The sequence below is a fragment of the Anomaloglossus baeobatrachus genome, chromosome 5, assembly GCF_048569485.1.
Source record: "Anomaloglossus baeobatrachus isolate aAnoBae1 chromosome 5, aAnoBae1.hap1, whole genome shotgun sequence".
NCBI classification, from domain to species: domain Eukaryota; kingdom Metazoa; phylum Chordata; class Amphibia; order Anura; family Aromobatidae; genus Anomaloglossus; species Anomaloglossus baeobatrachus.
The window spans coordinates 142,028,088-142,046,294 of NC_134357.1; the positions used below are offsets into that span (position 1 = coordinate 142,028,088).

At 42.1% G+C, this 18,207-nt stretch overlaps 1 protein-coding gene across 2 annotated transcripts in view; it reads right to left on the bottom strand.

Annotated features, from left to right (window-relative positions):
- Nucleotides 1–14,611, bottom strand: part of PLA2G12B (phospholipase A2 group XIIB) — a 30,871-nt gene extending 16,260 nt beyond the window's left edge. The window contains exons 1-2 of one of the 2 annotated variants that reach the window (XM_075347242.1): nt 14,322–14,611; nt 3,610–3,686 (exon numbers count right to left, since the gene is read on the bottom strand). In XM_075347242.1, coding sequence (XP_075203357.1) covers nt 3,610–3,686; nt 14,322–14,550 — 306 coding nt within the window. In that variant the 5' untranslated portion in view covers nt 14,551–14,611. Of the gene's footprint in view, nt 1–3,597; nt 3,687–14,321 lie in introns of both variants that reach the window. The other variant, XM_075347240.1, reaches the window with a different exon arrangement.
- Between the last annotated feature and the right edge of the window lie 3,596 nt (nt 14,612–18,207).

The window sequence follows — 18,207 nt, forward strand, 5'->3', positions numbered from 1 at the left end:
CTGAAGAGCTATCTAGAGTGGAGGAGTAACAAGGAGAGAGGTGAATTAATCAGTCAGTCAGCAGAGTGAAGGTTTGAAGGAATGTTCCTTACTGAGCAAACTGTGTTTATTTCTTTTTACTTACACGATTAGTAATGGGAGGTCTCATGACCCCACCGAATACTAATCCAGGGCTATGTGGCAGCTGTGATTTTTTGACAAATCACAGCTGTCATTAAACCCTTATATTATCCCGATTGCCACCACTCCAAGGCAGTCAGGATAAGCTGGGTAAGTGCCAGGATTGGCGCATATAATTATTGTGCCAATTCTGTAGTGGCTTCAGGTTGCTATTTTTAGGATGAGGAGTGCCCAATAACCATGGGCCTTCACAGCCTTGAGAATACCAGCCCCCAGCTGTCTGCTTTATCTTGGCTCGGTATTCAGAATTGGGGGGGGACCCATGCCTTTTTTTAATTATTTATTGAAATAAAAAAAACTGGGGGCCGTCTGCTTTATCTGCACTGGGTATCAAAATACAGTGGACCAAACGTCATTTTTTCCATTTATTTATTTGTTATACTTTACTTCAGAGACCCTGACAGCTAGTGTGAGGACAACCAATTACAGAAGTGGACACAAAGGATGGGGACGCAGTCTGACTTTAGCCAATCACAGACGCTGTCACCAGGGGGAGAGCGGGGGACACAGTGAATATTCATAAGGTTTAATGTGTGACAGCTGTACAGAAACTCCCTCCGGAAGTCTAATTGTCCAGCTTTAATCCCCATTTTGCTTGCTTTCTGCAGCCTCATAGCCCTTACAAACACCATTTTATAGCATTAAAGTTCGGGCCCCCATAGACTTATATGGGGTTCAGGATCTGTGCTCAAGTTTGGGTAAAGCCTGATCCTTTTTTTTTTTTTTTTATATCTCTCAAAGACCCAGCGAACCTGAACATTTGCAGGTTCGCCCATTTATACTTGTGAACTGTGCTTCCAACATAATCCTTTGGAACGTTCAAAACCTTTGCTTTCTTGTTTGTGTCTTTTTTCCTGTTTGTGCCACACAATAATTTCTTCTTTTATGCTTTTAGACAACTCTCTTCACAACTCCAGTAGGAAGCTATTGCACATACAAAATGGGCTAAGATTCTTTAGGAATGCTGCCAGAAGTTGGTGTCTGGCTGTGCATCATATTTGCAGGAGGTCATAACACAGAAAGGCTGTTACACCAAGTACTGAAAATGCTTGTCGTGAAGGGGTTGATTAATTCTGAGACTGTAGCAGTCAGTAAAGGGCCCGTTACACGAGTCGATTTATCCTGCATTCGCATGTGCGATCGCACCCGCCCCCATTGTTTGTGCGTTATGGGCAATTTGTTGCCCGTGTCGCACAAAGTCGGTAACCCCCCATCACACGAACTTACCTCCCAAACGACCTCGCTGTGGGCGGCGAACATCCTCCTCCTGAAGGGGGAGGGACTTGCGGCGGCACAGCGACGTCACACAGCGGCCGGCCAATAGAAGCGGAGGGGCGGAGATGAGCGTAACATCCCGCCCAGCTCCTTCCTTCCGCATTGCCGGCGGGATGCAGGTAAGCTGCAGTTCATCGTTCCCGGGGTGTCACACGGAGCGATGTGTGCTGCCTCGGAACCAATGAACAACCGGCGCGCAGAAGGACGTTAGATTTTTTTTAAAATGAGCGACGTGTCAACGAGCAACGATAAGGTGAGTATTTTTGCTCGTTCACAGTCGCTCGTAGCTGTCACACGCTACGATATGTCAAACGATGCCGGATGTGCGTCACTAACGACGTGACCCCGACGACATATTGTTAGATATATCGTAGCATGTAACGGGCCCTTAACAGTGGCATTTTATGTTGAACGTCGCAAAACTACTTGTTATATTGCTTGTATTGAGTTATATAAATTATACTTGTTTCACTGGTTTATTGCAAACAGGAGAAAACATGTAAATAAACCTAATTTGCAGTAGGGGTGGGTAATTCTGATTTCAACTGTATTAGAATTACAAAAAAAATGGTCCCAGAGCACAAGTATATAAATTCATTTGGTCAACCACTATCTTCCCAGCTCCACCATTTTACTACTTCAATGGAAAGAGGAAGAGAAAACAGGCTTCTGCTAGTAAAACCCCCTAGCATAAAACCGAGGGACTGAGAATATTGAACCCTGCTTTTTCCTGAAATCTGCTATATGCAGAGAATCACAAGACCCTCCCAACAGACATTAGTTATCAGATCCTAACAAGTTTTGCCTAATATATTGGCACCTCAAAAGAGTTGCATTTAACAACATTAAAAAAGTAAAGTAAATATTATAAAAAAAATAAGACTAATTACAGAATAATTTATGCCTACCTTTTTTTTCCCCTGACAGATCTCTTAATTATATTTAATTTAATTTTGTGTGTTAGAGGGGTATTTGATACGGTGTAGGTGGGGAGCAGGGGACAAAGGCTCCTACACTGACCCTCAGGCTAGCGGACCCTAGCTTTCCCTAATCCCAGAGTTACCTCTGATTGTGGGGATATCTGGGCCACCTTCCTTGCCCTGCTCCTGACCAGCCCTGATGTTATACCCTCTCCCACCAACCCCTGAGGAGGGCCAAGGCAGGAGTGAAAAAGCCAAGAGAAATAGACAAATAAGGGAAACCAAATTTCTATCTCACAGCACACACACAAAAGTATAAGACAAAAAGAGCTTAGGAGAAAAATAAGAGCAGTGAGAAAACAACAAGACAATGGGATAACTCCACAACAACTTCCACAACAACTCCACGTACAAAGTAATATAATACAGCCATCAGCAGGACTGGGCTACAACAGCACATGGACTGGTTTAGCAAACGCTATAGTTTTCATGGGAAGACAGGCTCCACCATCTTAAAAATGCAGGGAGTGACTGTGATAGGTCTCCCACAACATGTGATCCAAGAGGAAACCAGCAGGCTAGCAGAGATGAACTCCTGCAAGCCTGATCCCTAATGAGAACACAGCTGGTCAATGCCCAAGCCTGTCTATGTAGCTCAGAAGCATCAAAGGAGGCATAGTGTGGAGTGTCAGGTGCTGCCATGACACTCGGTGAGTTTAGAACCAAACACCATGTGACAGTAGTCTAACCATAGACATTTATGGATATGCCATCAATGTAGGAATGCCCTTTTAAAAAGGATCTGTCACTTGCTCAAAAAATTGAGTTAAACACCTTATAAAAATCTATGAGCCCCCCTGATTTTACCACTCTTTTCTCTTTGTTTTGCGCTGACTTGCTCCACATTTGTTTCTTCTGGAGCGCACTATGTGAAATCTCTGCTTGTAGTGCAACTGGGCTTTCCTTTAGAGTCTTCTAAAGAAGAGTCTGTTTTCACCATTCCCTCCCAGACGCTGCCAATCACATCTTTGCAGTGTCTGAGAGTGATAGACTCCTAGATCAGCTGCTGAGCTGTGATTGGCAGAATCTGGGAGGGGTGAAAGTGCACAACCCCAGGAAAGACTCTGAAGAAATGCCCAGCTGTACTGCAAAGCGAAGAAATAAATGTGAATATAGAATTATTAGTTGTGCCAAGAATACATTAGATGTTAGTGGTACATACACTCTCTGGTACCTTGAGACCAAGGAAGTAGGAGCTGCAGCCATTTGGTTCTGGAGCCTTGTAGTCCGGTCGAGGAAGTGGGGCTTTACCTTGAAGAGATTCCAAAGGAGCATTGCATTAAGATTAGACATTTACTATAGTATTATTTATAGTGCAATATGTTTGTCTCCTATTTTCCAACAACATTTAACAAATGGTCTGTTAAAAAGGGGTGGTTCACCCATATTTTTTATTGTCTAGATCGATATTATATTGAGAAACAATGTTTCTCTCAAATACCTTGTGTTGTCAATAGTGCCTGTGAGAGGCGCTATTGCAGACTGCTGTTCCCCGTCCAGTGACGTACCCGTCCAATGCTGCCACGTCACATCCGTGCAGCTGGCTACAGTCTTCCAGACTCTGAGCTGTGAGCGGTGTTTCACTGCTGTCACAGCCCATTTGCTCCCTTCTCCTCCTCCCTCCTAGCACGGCGCGTCTCCTGCTCCCCCCTCCCTCCTCCCTCCACCCTCCGCCCTCCTCCCTCCTCGCAGAATGCTGCAAGCAAGAGACGTGCTGTGAGGGAGGAGGGAGGAGGAGCAGGGAGCAGATGGGCTCAGAATGCAGCCGGCTGCACGGATGTGACGAGGCAGCATTGGACGGGTACGTCACTGGACGGGGAGCAGCAGTCTGCAATAGCGCCTCTCACAGGCACTATTGACAACACAAGGTATTTGAGAGAAACATTGTTTCTCAATATAATATCGATCTAGACAATAAAAAATATGGGTGAACCACCCCTTTAACAAGATTGCTGCTCTTGTTCTACAGAATCACCTGTCCTTTCACATCCGTAGCGGTTCAGAGATATTTTCAAAGATGTAATCATAGGTAAAGGTCTATATGTTCGAACAGGAAAAGATATGTTTGATGATAGATGAAAAAGAATGACCTTTATGGCAGAAGAAAGACATATTGTTCATTGTTAGATCTGTCATATGTCTTTGTCAATTTTATATTTCATTATCCATGGCTTTCAGTTATTTTATTATGCCTTTGTAACTCCCCACCATTTTACTATGGAGGAATCCCAGACAAAAATTGTGCCTGTTAGAGGGAAACCTTAGAAAAAGTTCCTAGTCTGTCTTTGCCGGTACAGACATTTAGGAGACTTATAAACACCTCCCAAAGAGCAGAGCCTCAAGTAACTGGATCCGAACATTGCAATCTATTTTACAGAACTCAATACAGATATTGTTGGATGATTATTTCATTTGTTCCAATTTTATATCTACTATAGGGCACTATGGGGCCAAATGTCTCCTTCCTTTTTTTTGTAGGCTTCAACTTAGATAACTCATTTGGAGGTATGTCAATGTAATATATGGTACTAGTACATCCACCAGTTTTAATCCCTTCACGCCACCGCTATTGTCCTTTTTTGAGCGTTTGTTATTTTCTCCCTTTCTACCAAGAGCTATAACTTTTTTTTTTCCTTCAATATTACCATATGAGGGCTTGTTTTTTGCGGGACGAGTTGTGCTTTTGAATGACACCATAATTTTACCATATATTGTACTGGAAAACGGGAAAAACTCCAAGTGCGGTGAAATTGAAAAAGAAGTATAATTCCACAATTGTTTTTTGTTTTTTTTATTTACCATGTTCATTTTTTGGTAAAACTTACCTGACAGTATGATTCTCCAGGTCAATACCAGTAAGTAAATACTAATTATGTATAGTCTTTTTTTTAAATTTAAGTGGTGAAAAAAAATTCAGAAGTTTGTAAAATTGTAAAAAATATAAATAAAAATCAGCTTTTGGCACCATTTTCCAAGAACCGCAAAATTTTTATCTTTTGCAATCTGGGGCTAATTGATTGCTTATTTTAACGCCCTGAGCTGATTTTTTTACTGATAACATTCTTGGGTAGATATAATTTTTGATCGCCTCTTATGGTATTTTACTGCAATATTGCAGCAGCCAAAAAAACTTAATTCTGTTTTTTTTTTTTGGGCACGCTGTTTACCGATTGGATTCATTTATTTTATATTTTAATAAATTGGCCATTTCCAAACTCAGTAATTCCAAATATGAGCATTTTTTATTATTATTGTAGCAGAAGGGGTGTGATTTGAACTTTTGTGTAGGTTTTTATTTTTCAAAAAGGAAAAAGAAACCACAATTTGATACACCATTTAATGCCCCATTATTATTTTTATTTTTTTCCTGGTGATAATCCTGAGTACACTGGAAGCAAGTATACGATTAATCTTCAATTATACATCAAATTGACAATATAATAATTTTTTGACAGATGCTTTGGGGTTTTTTTCCATTGGATTATAAAACAAAAATAACCAATATTATTCTATTAATTTAACTATTTCCCTCCCATTATATCCTGAACTTGTTCTAAACTTCACACTTCTCATATTTCTATGTAAAAATTGAAACTCTCCTCATGTCTCTTATTGATACTATTCCACCCAGAAACTATATATATGGATTCCTTTTTCCTTTATATGAAATGTTACTATATTCTATACTAACTATATATTCTTTTAAGCAAATAACGCTCACACATGGTATATATATAAACTTTCTTCTTTCACTTTTGTGGATTTTAAGTATATACACCCACAAGTAATTAACTCCATCACTAGACCACATGGTCTAATCCTCATGTTTTAGGCTATGTGCGCACTTTTTTTTTCATGCGTTTCAGCAGCGTTTTGAGCTGCAGCGTTTTAATGCAAAATTGCATGCGTTTTGATTTCCAGGCAAAGTCTATGGAAAATACGGCTTTCTTGTGCGCATGATGCATTTACAAACGCTGCATTTTAGTTGCGGAAAATTTGTCAAAATCCCTGCGTTTGAAGAAGCAACATGTTAATTGTTTTTGCCATTTTGGCAGCGTTTTAATAACATTGAAGTCAATGAGAAATGTCTAAACGCATATTTTTCAAGAAAGAATGCGTTTCACTTGCTTTTTACTAGCGATCTGCATGTGTTTTTCATATAATAAACACAGGTCTTTCGGTCTCTCTCTCTCTCTGTCGGTCTGTCTGTCGGTCGGTCTCTCTCTCTGTCTCTATCTCTCTCGCTGTCCATGTCGGTCTCTCCCTCTCATACCCACTGATCCCCGATCACCGGAACGGCGCTGCACGGCGTTCACTGTGGCAGCTTCTCCTCTTTTGAAAATGCCGGCCGCTCATTAATCCATCACGTATTCCCTGCTTCCTCCGCCCACTGATGCCTATGATTGGTTGCAGTCAGACACTCCCCCATGCTGAGTGACAGCTGTCTCACTGCAACCAATCACAGCCACCGGTGGGCGTGTTTATATCGAGCAGTTAAATATATAAAAACTAAAAAAAAAAACTCGTGCGGTCCCCCCCAATTTGGATACCAGCCAGGGTGAAGCCACACGGCTGGAGACTGGTATGCTCAGGATGGGGAGCTTCACATTATGGGGAGCCCCCCAGCCTAACAATATCAGCCAGCAGCCGCCCGGAATTGCCGCATCCATTAGATGCGACAGTCCCGGGACTCTACCCGGCTCATCCCGAATTGCCCTGGTGCAGTGGCAAACTGGGTAATAAGGAGTTAATAGCAGCCCATAGCTGCCACTAAGTCCTAGGTTAATCATGGCAGGCGTCTCCCCAAGATACCTTCCATGATTAACCTGTAGGTTAAAGAAAATAAACACACACACAAAAAATCCTTTATTTGTAATGAAAGACAAAAAAACCCTCTTTCACCAATTTATTAATCCCTCAAAAACACCTCCAGGTCCGACGTAATCCACACAAGGTCCCACGATGCTTCCAACTCTGCTACAAAGGAAGCTGACAGTAGCCGCAGTAGAACACCGCCGCTCCTGTGAGCTCCATGCAGCAACTGAAGTGAGTCACGCGATCAGCTGTGCTGTCACTGAGGTTACCCGCGGCCACCGCTCTCAGGTGGAGGACTGCAGCTGTGGCCGCGAGTAACCTGAGTGAAAGCACAGCTGATCGCGCAGCTCACTGCAGTCACTCAGGGGATTTGCGATTACAGGTGAGTCCTTCACGTGTGACCGCAAATCAAGCCGCGGCACATGCACAGAGCCGCGTGATCACAATGAAGTTGGGTGAAGTTCATCCAAGTTCATTCTGATCGCGTGGCTCTGTCTCGCAGCCAGCCATACTCTTTTTGACAGTGCAGTCCCACTCAGCTCTGCTGCAAGTCTATGGGGATGCTGCAGAACCGAGTGGGACCGTACTGTGAAAAACGTGCGTTCTGGATGCTTTTCCCACTCTGTCTATGGCAGACAAAGCATCCATAACGCATGAATTCTCCAGGAATATGCGCACGTTGCATTCTGCCGAATGCGTCTCAGAACGCAGCTTTTTCGGCTGTGTTCTGAGCCGCACAGGCAGTGACTTAAACGCTGCGGAATTGAACGCAATGTGCGCACATAGGCTTAAAATGGTGGTGGGGTATTCATTTTAACTTAGACCATGATGAAGACATCTAGTACGTCGAAACACGTTGTCTGAGATATACATCTAAAAGAATATTTTTTGTCTGTCAGACATACGTAAGATGGCTTTTTATCCTTTCTGAAATAAAAGTTAATTTTTAAACTACAAGACTGCCTATTGGAGTGATACGCTGGATAAAAAACCCTTTCCTGAGTTTTTATTTTTAGTATTTTTAGAATTTTTTTTTTACTTTTTACTGTTTAAAAACATTCACATTGCATCTGCTATATAGAGCGGTGCATCGGCACTGCTCTGCACAGCAGAAATTACGGCCGCTTATGAATGCTGGCTCACAGTGCTGCAGATGGGATCAGTAAATTATGCACTTTTCTGCTGGCACGTGTCAAGCCCCGCTGTCAGAGATTTCCGATCCACCCGCAGCTCTTAAGGGCACATTACACGCTACGATATACCTTACGATATGTCGTCTGGGTCACGTCGGTAGTGACGCACATCCGGAATTGTTTGACATATCGTAGCGTGTGACAGCTACGAGCGAGTGTGATCGTTCAAAAATACTTACCTTATCGTTGATCTTTGACACGTCGCTCATTTTCTAAAAATCGAACGTCCTTCTGCGCGCCGGTTGTTCATTGTTCCTGAGGCAGCACACATCGCTCCGTGTGACACCCTGGGAATGATGAACTGCAGCTTATCTGCGTCCCGCCGGCAATGCGGAAGGAAGGAGGTGGCCGGGATGTTTACGTCCCGCTCATCTCCGCCCCTCTGCTTCTATGGTCCGGCCGTGCTGTGATGTCGCTGTGATGCTGAACGTCCCTCCCCCTTCAGGAAGTGGTTGTTCGCCGCCCACAGTGAGGTCATTTGGATGGTAAGTTCGTGTGACGGGGGGTTACGACTTTGTGCGACACAGGCAAGAAATTGCCCGTGCCGCACAAACGGTTAGGACGGGTGCGATCGCACGAGAAATTGCAGCGTGTAAAGCAGGCTTTAGAGGCACATATCTGCTAATTAAATCAGTTGTCATGTGTGGGAAAAGATGCGGGCTCAGCATGTAAGTCCACATCAAAAGCAGTCCACATCCACATCAAAGTCCACATCATAGACACCTGCCATCATTAACCTAGAACTTAGTGGCAGCTGTGGTCTGCCATTAACTCCTTATTACCCAGATTGCCACTGCACCAGGGTAATCGGGAAGGGCCAGGTAAAGCGCTGGGCTTGTCACATCTAATGGATGCGGCAATCCTGGGTGGCAGCAGGTTGCATTTTCTAGGCTTGGGGGGCAGCCAATAACCATGGCCTTCACCAGTCTGAAAATAACAGCCCCCAGCTGTCGGGCTTTATTTTGGTTAGGTATCAATATTGTGGGGACCGCACGTTGTTTTTTAAAATTTTTCATTTAAATAACTTTTACAAAAGCTACATGTGGTTTCTCTTATTTTGATACACAGCCAAGATAAGCGCAGGGCTGGGTCGGCAGCCTGTAGCCGTGGCCTATATCTGTGCTGGGTATCAAATTATGGGGGGATCCTGCGCCAATTTTTTTAAATTTATTTATTTTTACTATAGGGGTAGAGTCCCACTGACGTATTACTCACATGAGTGCAATGCGAGAAAATCTCGCGTTGCACTCGGCCCGATGAAAGACAATGCCGAAGCTCACATCTGCGAGTTTTTCCTCAGCTCTAATTGGACTAAGGAAAAAAATCGCAGCATGCTGCGATTGTCTGCGAGTGTCCTATCACTCGGATCCATACAAGTCTATGGGTGCGAGAGAAACATCGGACTGCACTAGGATGACATCCAAGTACAGTGTGATATATGTACAGGCTGACAATGGAGGAGATGGGGATTAATCCTTCCTTCTCATCTGCACCTATGATCCGATTGCAGGATCGGATCACAGTCTCATGACATTCAGACCATGCTCGCAGCAAAGCCTCAAAGAGTCGAGGGTCATTAGTATATCGCACCCGATGCTCTTGCATCGGATGCCCTACACCAGTGTGACCCTGGGCGGCGATATAGACAAGCATTGTGCCTGTGATTGGAAGCAGTCAGCTGCCACTCAGTGTGGGGGTACATCTGACTGCAACCAATCAGAGGCATATTCAATGAAGGTAAATTAGTTGCTCTGGAAGTGAATGTGCGACCTGGAAGCAGCGTACCACCATGACAGAGCCTCCGTAAGTACAGCATGCTTGCTCCTATCAACCTATCTCTTTTATCAACATTTTTAATCTCCAGATTCTGATCCCCATAGACTTATATGGGGACCGGATTCCGGACCGGAGCTGGATTTTATATATATATATATATATATATATATATATATATATATATATATATAAAAAAGTGACCCGCTGGTCCCTGTTATCTGTGAGTCCGCTCATCACTACTAATTAGTAATGTATACGTTTTGTATTGTGAAATGTTGTTACAGATCTGCTTTAAGAGCAATCACTTTAGAGCAGAACTCAGTTATTGATATGATTATCTGACTACGGTACATAATTGTATAGAATAATATTTCCCGCTAGTGAATCCTCTTCTATCCAGCAAAGGCATATTTCTTTATGCCGAAGACCTATTACCTTCATGACAAAGCAGGCTTGGAGGAGACACATTATTTTAGAAATTACTACTTATTTAAAATAAATAAATAAAATAATATAGTTTTTCATTTTTGCCTGGTGTCAAAATTTGAGAGTCACAAAAATTCATTTTATAGTACATAGAGGCACAATGAAAATAAATCTCAATAAAAAGAAACTTGTTCAGTCCAGGAAAGGGTGTATGGAGATCAGGACTCTGAACAGCAGCCCAGAGTCTGCAACCTTTGGAGCTCTCTACTGGTGATGACCTAATTACAGCCTCTTGCATCAGATTGTTGTTCAGGCAATAAAATCCAATCTTTTTTTTCCTTACACAACTGGGTTTAAGTGTTCTCCTTCTCTTCACAAGTCTTTTAATAAAATGAAATAGACCAGCAGAAAATGTCACGTGTTGTGTTTTGCATATCCATCCCTTTACGCAAACCATTTAGATCTGTCCCATAGTTAATAACTTTATACTGGGGAATTACCAAGGATGCAATTGCCTAATGACATTCCTTTAAGTAGGTTGAAGGTAAACATACTTAACTCTACTTAGCTTTACTTTGTCTCAGCAAATACCAATCATTTATTAACTTTCTTGAACTGTGAGTATTCCCTTCAAATACGTCTGCTGTTTACACTCCATGTTTGATAGCCAGACACAAAAAATCGTATATCTTCCCCTATTATAATATGACCATGATTTACAATTTGTCTCATTGGAACAATGCTATTAATGACATCGTAGTTGGATTGGCCCACTAGAAGTTGATCCAGAGAGCCCTCTACAACACAGCCTGTACGGTCCGGCAGCTTACAACTCTGACTCAAGTGAAGTGAATGATTGGTCCCATTTTTGGAGTAAGCCCCTAATTGTTTGAAAGTTTTTTTGAACCCGCTGATTTTAGTGGATTTGGACGATCATGTGATGTTTGATGATGCTCCCAACTATGACTCACAAATGATGTTTGGGGAAAAAAGGATCAGGTAGTTGAAATTTCAACGCCCAACGCTTTTATTTTTAGGGAAGATAAGCCACTGCCAGAGGTGATTGGTGACAACTATCTTCCCCTTGACTATTGAAAACATGTGAGCACTGAGCAGACAACTCGTGCTTGGGAGAGTCGAGAGAGACATGGTCATGGTCATGGTCTGTTCAGCCAACAGCTATCTCATGTATATGGTCAGCTTTAGAGTTAATACCTCCTGTGTGTGAAATTATAAAATTATCTGTCAAATGGCAATGACCCTTCTACACCTCCTTCTGCCATCTTATAATTTTGGTGGACATTTGGGGATAAGCCAATGACTTTTCAACAAACCTATTATTGTTAACCCCTCTTCCCAAGTTCTGTGGTCAATGGCTCTTGTAATCTCTGGGTCTCTTTGTGGGGAGTGAAGACTCATACTATAAGTGTTGTCCAGAATTCCTTTTAATTTTCTACATATTTAGTTGGTATCCATAGGAAAAGAGTATGTGTATTTATTTCAATAGGGGGGCAGGGGATAAGTTGCTGCCTTTACCTGCAGTATGTGAGCACTTGTGTCCAGGGAAGAAAAGACTATTTGTTGGAATATGTTGGATTTCAACTTAAACAAACTGTTACTACCCTAATACATAGATCACATGCCCAATTCAAAATGTGTTTGCCAAGATTAAAGATTCTGCTCAGAGCTGCAATATAAATGATTAATCTTTAATTAGATCAGTGTTTCCTGCACCAGGCACCATGAACTATCATTGGTTCTGTTTTCAGTCTTTTTATTTCATTAGCTCCATAGGACCAGTTCTTAGGTACTACAGCTTGGCTCCTACTGAACAGAAAAGGACCTGAGCTCCAGGACCCTGGGACAACTACTATATGGAGCTGTGATGTTTTTGCTCCCGTACACTGTTTACATCCACTGGCACCTCCCCTTGATAAAGCATTAGCGAATTTGTGTAAGGGTAGCATGACGGACCTCACATGGGTAAACTGCATACTTTATGTATATTATTCCTTGCTTTACATCTGTTATTAAACTATAGAAACACTTGTTATTTATGCCAGGTTGCGCAGCTCCCCATATACGCCTCATTTTTGCACGTATAGGCATTTTGACTTGGACTGATATTGCTGTGCCCATAGAATGTGATTGTTCCTCCTTCTTTAGACCCGCAACACACATCCGTTTTTTTTGTACGTGTGCGGTACATATTTGCACGTACCGGAGACACATACACACGGAGACCCATGTTATTCAATGGTAGATGGCACACACACGTAAAATCACACGGAGCGTGTGTCCGTGTGGTAAGTACGTGTGTGCGCTTTTCTACACGGATGACATGTCCGTTTTTGGCCGGCAGCACGCAGGCACGGACCCGCTTTAGTCTATGGGTCCGTGCCTGCACGGACCGCACACGGAGTATGTCCGTGTTCAGCATGTATCGTCCGTGTCCGTTTTTAATCACGAAATCTGAAACACTTGTTACCAATCTATCAGGTCAATTAATGGCAAACAAAAACACAAGGATCTCATGATGAATGATTAACAACGTTAATTGGGTAAGAATGCGGGCCTTTATAAACGGACAGCACATGGACAGCACACGTACGTATTTTATGTCAATACGGACATTCCACACGCACACACGGCTTGCATACGCTATCACACGGATGCCATACGTACCGGAGAAACTCCCCTAAAAAACGGAACACGGACCCGAAAAACGGACCGCGAGACACGTACGGTTTTTTTGCGGAAGTGTGTTTTAGGCCTTAGTATCTTTTCCTCCTTATTTTTGACCTTGATTGTAATGTGATTTTTATTCACCTTTTTAAAATGATGATAATAAAGGTTTTCTGATTTTATGATACTTTAGTTGGCGTTTTTTCTTTTACTCTATTTTTTCCCTGTATCTCTCCACTGTTTACATCTAGCTGATCCAGCTGATGGGGATATCGGATGTCAGCGCAAGAATATTCATGACATAATCTAAGAAAAAGGGCTGGGCAACCACATAAAGACCTCACTGAGTTTTACCTACATTTTCATGGATAGCACTCATACCGTCTATGGACTGATCACACGTCCATGTTCTTTGTGGACAGAGTGGTCCTCATAAAACCACAGATACATTTCTGATTTTGACTCACGGATGAAACTCCCCAATTCAAGTCGATGGGACCATAAAAAGATTGTGCAACACACAGATGCCATCTCTGTGCTGGAGATAATTGGAGATAAATGGAAAAGCATCCATCATTTTTATTTTGCATCAAGGGAAAAGTTGATGAAACTGATAGTAAAATCTGAAGCTCTGAACAAACTTTGATGAAAGTAAGAAAAAAAGAAACACAGATGAAAACGTCATTTTTGTATGTATGAGAAAAATCACTGATATCTGAAGACGCACCAACATTTATGTCTTTGGAACTGATTGGGCACTTTCTTTTACAATAAAGATTTACGTCCCTGATCCTCATTCCCAGTGTTTACAGTTTATCATACAGTTAGTCCACTTTGTACTTCTACATTTTAATCCAGTTTCTAAAGGAAACCGTTTATTAAAATCTACTTAATTATTGATTACATTTTAGGCTAAGGGTTTCAATACCGGGTGAAGGCAAAAACTAAAATGAACATACCGTGACTTGGTCATTTGAAAAATTAAACTTACCATAACGGCACTTGTATTGGCAAACTCCATTTCTTCCACCAAGGAGTTCCAAGAAGGAATCAAAATAGCCATTGACTGCTTCAAATCCATCCCTTATTGTTCCAATGCCCCAGTCTGATGAGGAATCTTCAGGGGGGATTTGAGTGGCATTATTCTGAGTTACATCATCTTGACTAGTTATTATACTAAGTGCCAGACCTAGCACCGCGGCTCTAAAAATCGTCCTCATGCTGTCTGTAAGCTCAGAAGTATAGAGAAAGCTTTCTGTGCTGTGGCCGTTTGTCTGAAAATGGACTTTATACACTGAAGTGGCAACTCAGGTGAGGTCACTGCAATCATCACAATACAGACAACATGCAGTTCAAAGGTTGGCTTTGGTGTAAGTCAGACCAGGAGCTGATTAGTCAGAATCTGAACTGGTGATTTATCCAAACATGTCTAACATGCCTAGAATTAGAGACAAGCTCTCCAAGTTTTTCAGAATAGTTGAATTTTGGAGGGGATGATATTGATACAGAACTTTAAATATTATATATAGATAAAATAAGTCCCATCAGGTCCAATTTATGATGGACATTTAAGTTGACTATGTAGTGGGTGGTTGTATCAAGGCCACAGGCGTGAGGTAAGAAACAGAAAAGAGGAAGGGGAGCTTTTATAGTGCAAAAAAATGAATATGTTTTATTTATACAAAAGTGACAATTCATTTTTTGTATTAAAATAGTTAAAAACAGAGACCGATCAGAATTAAGCCCAATAACTCCATATAACTCCAGTACTCAGAGAATGTAAATTATATCAATGTTTAGATAAAGCATAACAAACTATTATCAATACATATTATATGATATCCATAATTAGAGACCCTGGGAAGGTGGATAGTTAACCAGCATTAATTTGAGTATTTTGCAAACTAGATTTACCGCTCAAAGGTGGTGCAAGTGGTCAGTCTCAGATAATAAGTCTTCAAACCAGCCCAACGTACGTTTCAATACAGATTTTCTTCTTTCTTCTTCAGGGAAGAGGTGCTGAGATGTTTATCCATGGACCGCCAAGTTTAAATACAGTGCCTACAAGTAGTATTCAACCCCCTGCAGATTTAGCAGGTTTGATAAGATGCAAATAAGTTAGAGCCTGCAAACTTCAAACAAGAGCAGGATTTATTAACAGATGCATAAATCTTACAAACCAACAAGTTATGTTGCTCAGTTAAATTTTAATAAATTTTCTACATAAAAGTGTGGGTCAATTATTATTCAACCCCTAGGTTTAATATTTTGTGGAATAACCCTTGTTTGCAATTACAGCTAATAATCGTCTTTTATAAGACCTAATCAGGCCGGCACAGGTCTGTGGAGTTATCTTGGCCCACTCCTCCATGCAGATCTTCTCCAAGTTATCTAGGTTCTTTGGGTGTCTCATGTGGACTTTAATCTTGAGCTCCTTCCACAAGTTTTCAATTGGGTTAAGGTCAGGAGACTGACTAGGCCACTGCAACACCTTGATTTTTCCCCTTTTGAACCAGGCCTTGGTTTTCTTGGCTGTGTGCTTTGGGTCGTTGTCTTGTTGGAAGATGAAATGACGACCCATCTTAAGATCCTTGATGGAGGAGCGGAGGTTCTTGGCCAAAATCTCCAGGTAGGCCGTGCTATCCATCTTCCCATGGATGCGGACCAGATGGCCAGGCCCCTTGGCTGAGAAACAGCCCCACAGCATGATGCTGCCACCACCATGCTTGACTGTAGGGATGGTATTCTTGGGGTCGTATGCAGTGCCATCCAGTCTCCAAACGTCACGTGTGTGGTTGGCACCAAAGATCTCGATCTTGGTCTCATCAGACCAGAGAACCTTGAACCAGTCTGTCTCAGAGTCCTCCAAGTGATCATGAGCAAACTGTAGACGAGCCTTGACATGACGCTTTGAAAGTAAAGGTACCTTACGGGCTCGTCTGGAACGGAGACCATTGCGGTGGAGTACGTTACTTATGGTATTGACTGAAACCAATGTCCCCACTGCCATGAGATCTTCCCGGAGCTCCTTCTTTGTTGTCCTTGGGTTAGCCTTGACTCTTCGGACAAGCCTGGCCTCGGCACGGGTGGAAACTTTCAAAGGCTGTCCAGGCCGTGGAAGGCTAACAGTAGTTCCATAAGCCTTCCACTTCCGGATGATGCTCCCAACAGTGGAGACAGGTAGGCCCAACTCCTTGGAAAGGGTTTTGTACCCCTTGCCAGCCTTGTGACCCTCCATGATCTTGTCTCTGATGGCCTTGGAATGCTCCTTTGTCTTTCCCATGTTGACCAAGTATGAGTGCTGTTCACAAGTTTGGGGAGGGTCTTAATTAGTCAGAAAAGGCTGGAAAAAGAGATAATTAATCCAAACATGTGAAGCTCATTGTTCTTTGTGCCTGAAATACTTCTTAATACTTTAGGGGAACCAAACAGAACTCTGGTGGATTGAGGGGTTGAATAATAAATGACCCTCTGAATAAACTTTTCACAATTTAAAAAAAAAAAAGAAATAACATTCTTTTTTGCTGCAGTGCATTTCACACTTCCAGGCAGATCTACAGTCCAAATGTCACAATGCCAAGTTAATTCCGAATGTGTAAACCTGCTAAGTCTGCAGGGGGTTGAATACTACTTGTAGGCACTGTAGCTGCCTTTGCTGTCAAAAGCCCGGAAATGACATGTTTGCGCATGTGCGGATTATTTCGCTGGTTCTCTCGAGTCAGCCTGCCGTCACGTCATCCCGCGCATGCGCGGGAGTGGGGACACGTCTCCATAGCTCCCGCGCAGGCGCACGGCGTACAGACGGCAGTAGTGATGACAAGAGGCACACACCGCAATCCGCGCATGCGCACAGAAAGCTCTGTGAGTAAATTTAGAGATTTAACACTGGGGCAGCTGGACTCCATCCATATAAGCAAATTGGGGATCCAAAAATACTGGAGGTGAAATTTGTGATACATCAAACGTAAATTTTCGTATGATCCCTTCCATGCATATCCCAATGTATTTAGAAATGTCACCTTTTAGCCTAAATGGAAAAAAAACAGATAACCCAGCATTATTGATGAACCAATGGGTAAACTAATTGGTTTTTTAAAAAGATTAAAAACAAAAAAAAATATTTTTTTTTTAATATTTGACATTTTTGGGTATATGGGTACTTATATACATATACATCTGTTTATTTGAGCAGATAAAGTTCTCTTTTTTTATTTTTTTTGTTTTCTGTGTTTAATCTTTTAATAAAAATTGATTTATTGGTTTTTGAGATTGTCAGCTATGTATTTTCAGCTGGCATCAAGCCCTGGTAATAGTATTGGAGAGCAGTCTATCAGATACTCCAATTACTGCCCAAGTAAGTCAAAATTAAAAATACACAAAAATACTTTATTTTAAAAAACACTCCCCACACTTTCCTTTGTTCACCTACTTTTTGTGTATTTTTGTGAGTGTATTTTTCTTATAGACACCACTAAATTACTAACACCAGGACTTGATGCCAGCTGACACTACACAGCTGACAAACACCGAAACCATTACCGTGATTGCACTGCACCAGGGCAATGGGGAAGAGCCAAGGCGAAGCGCCAGAATTGGCACATCTAATGGGATGTGCCACTTCTGGGACAGTTTGGGGCTGCTATTTTTTAGATTGAGTAGGGCACAATAACCATGGACCTTCCCCGCCTGATATTATCAGCTCACAGCTGTTTGCTTTACCTTCAAATATAGGGGGAGCACCACATTTTTTGTTTTTTTTTAATTATTTAATCATTTATTAGTTTAAACCAGGCTAAACATCCTTTAGTGCCACATAAAAGGCACTAAGGGTGCAAGTTTATATTATGTATGGGGATTGTGACATTATAGAAGCAGGA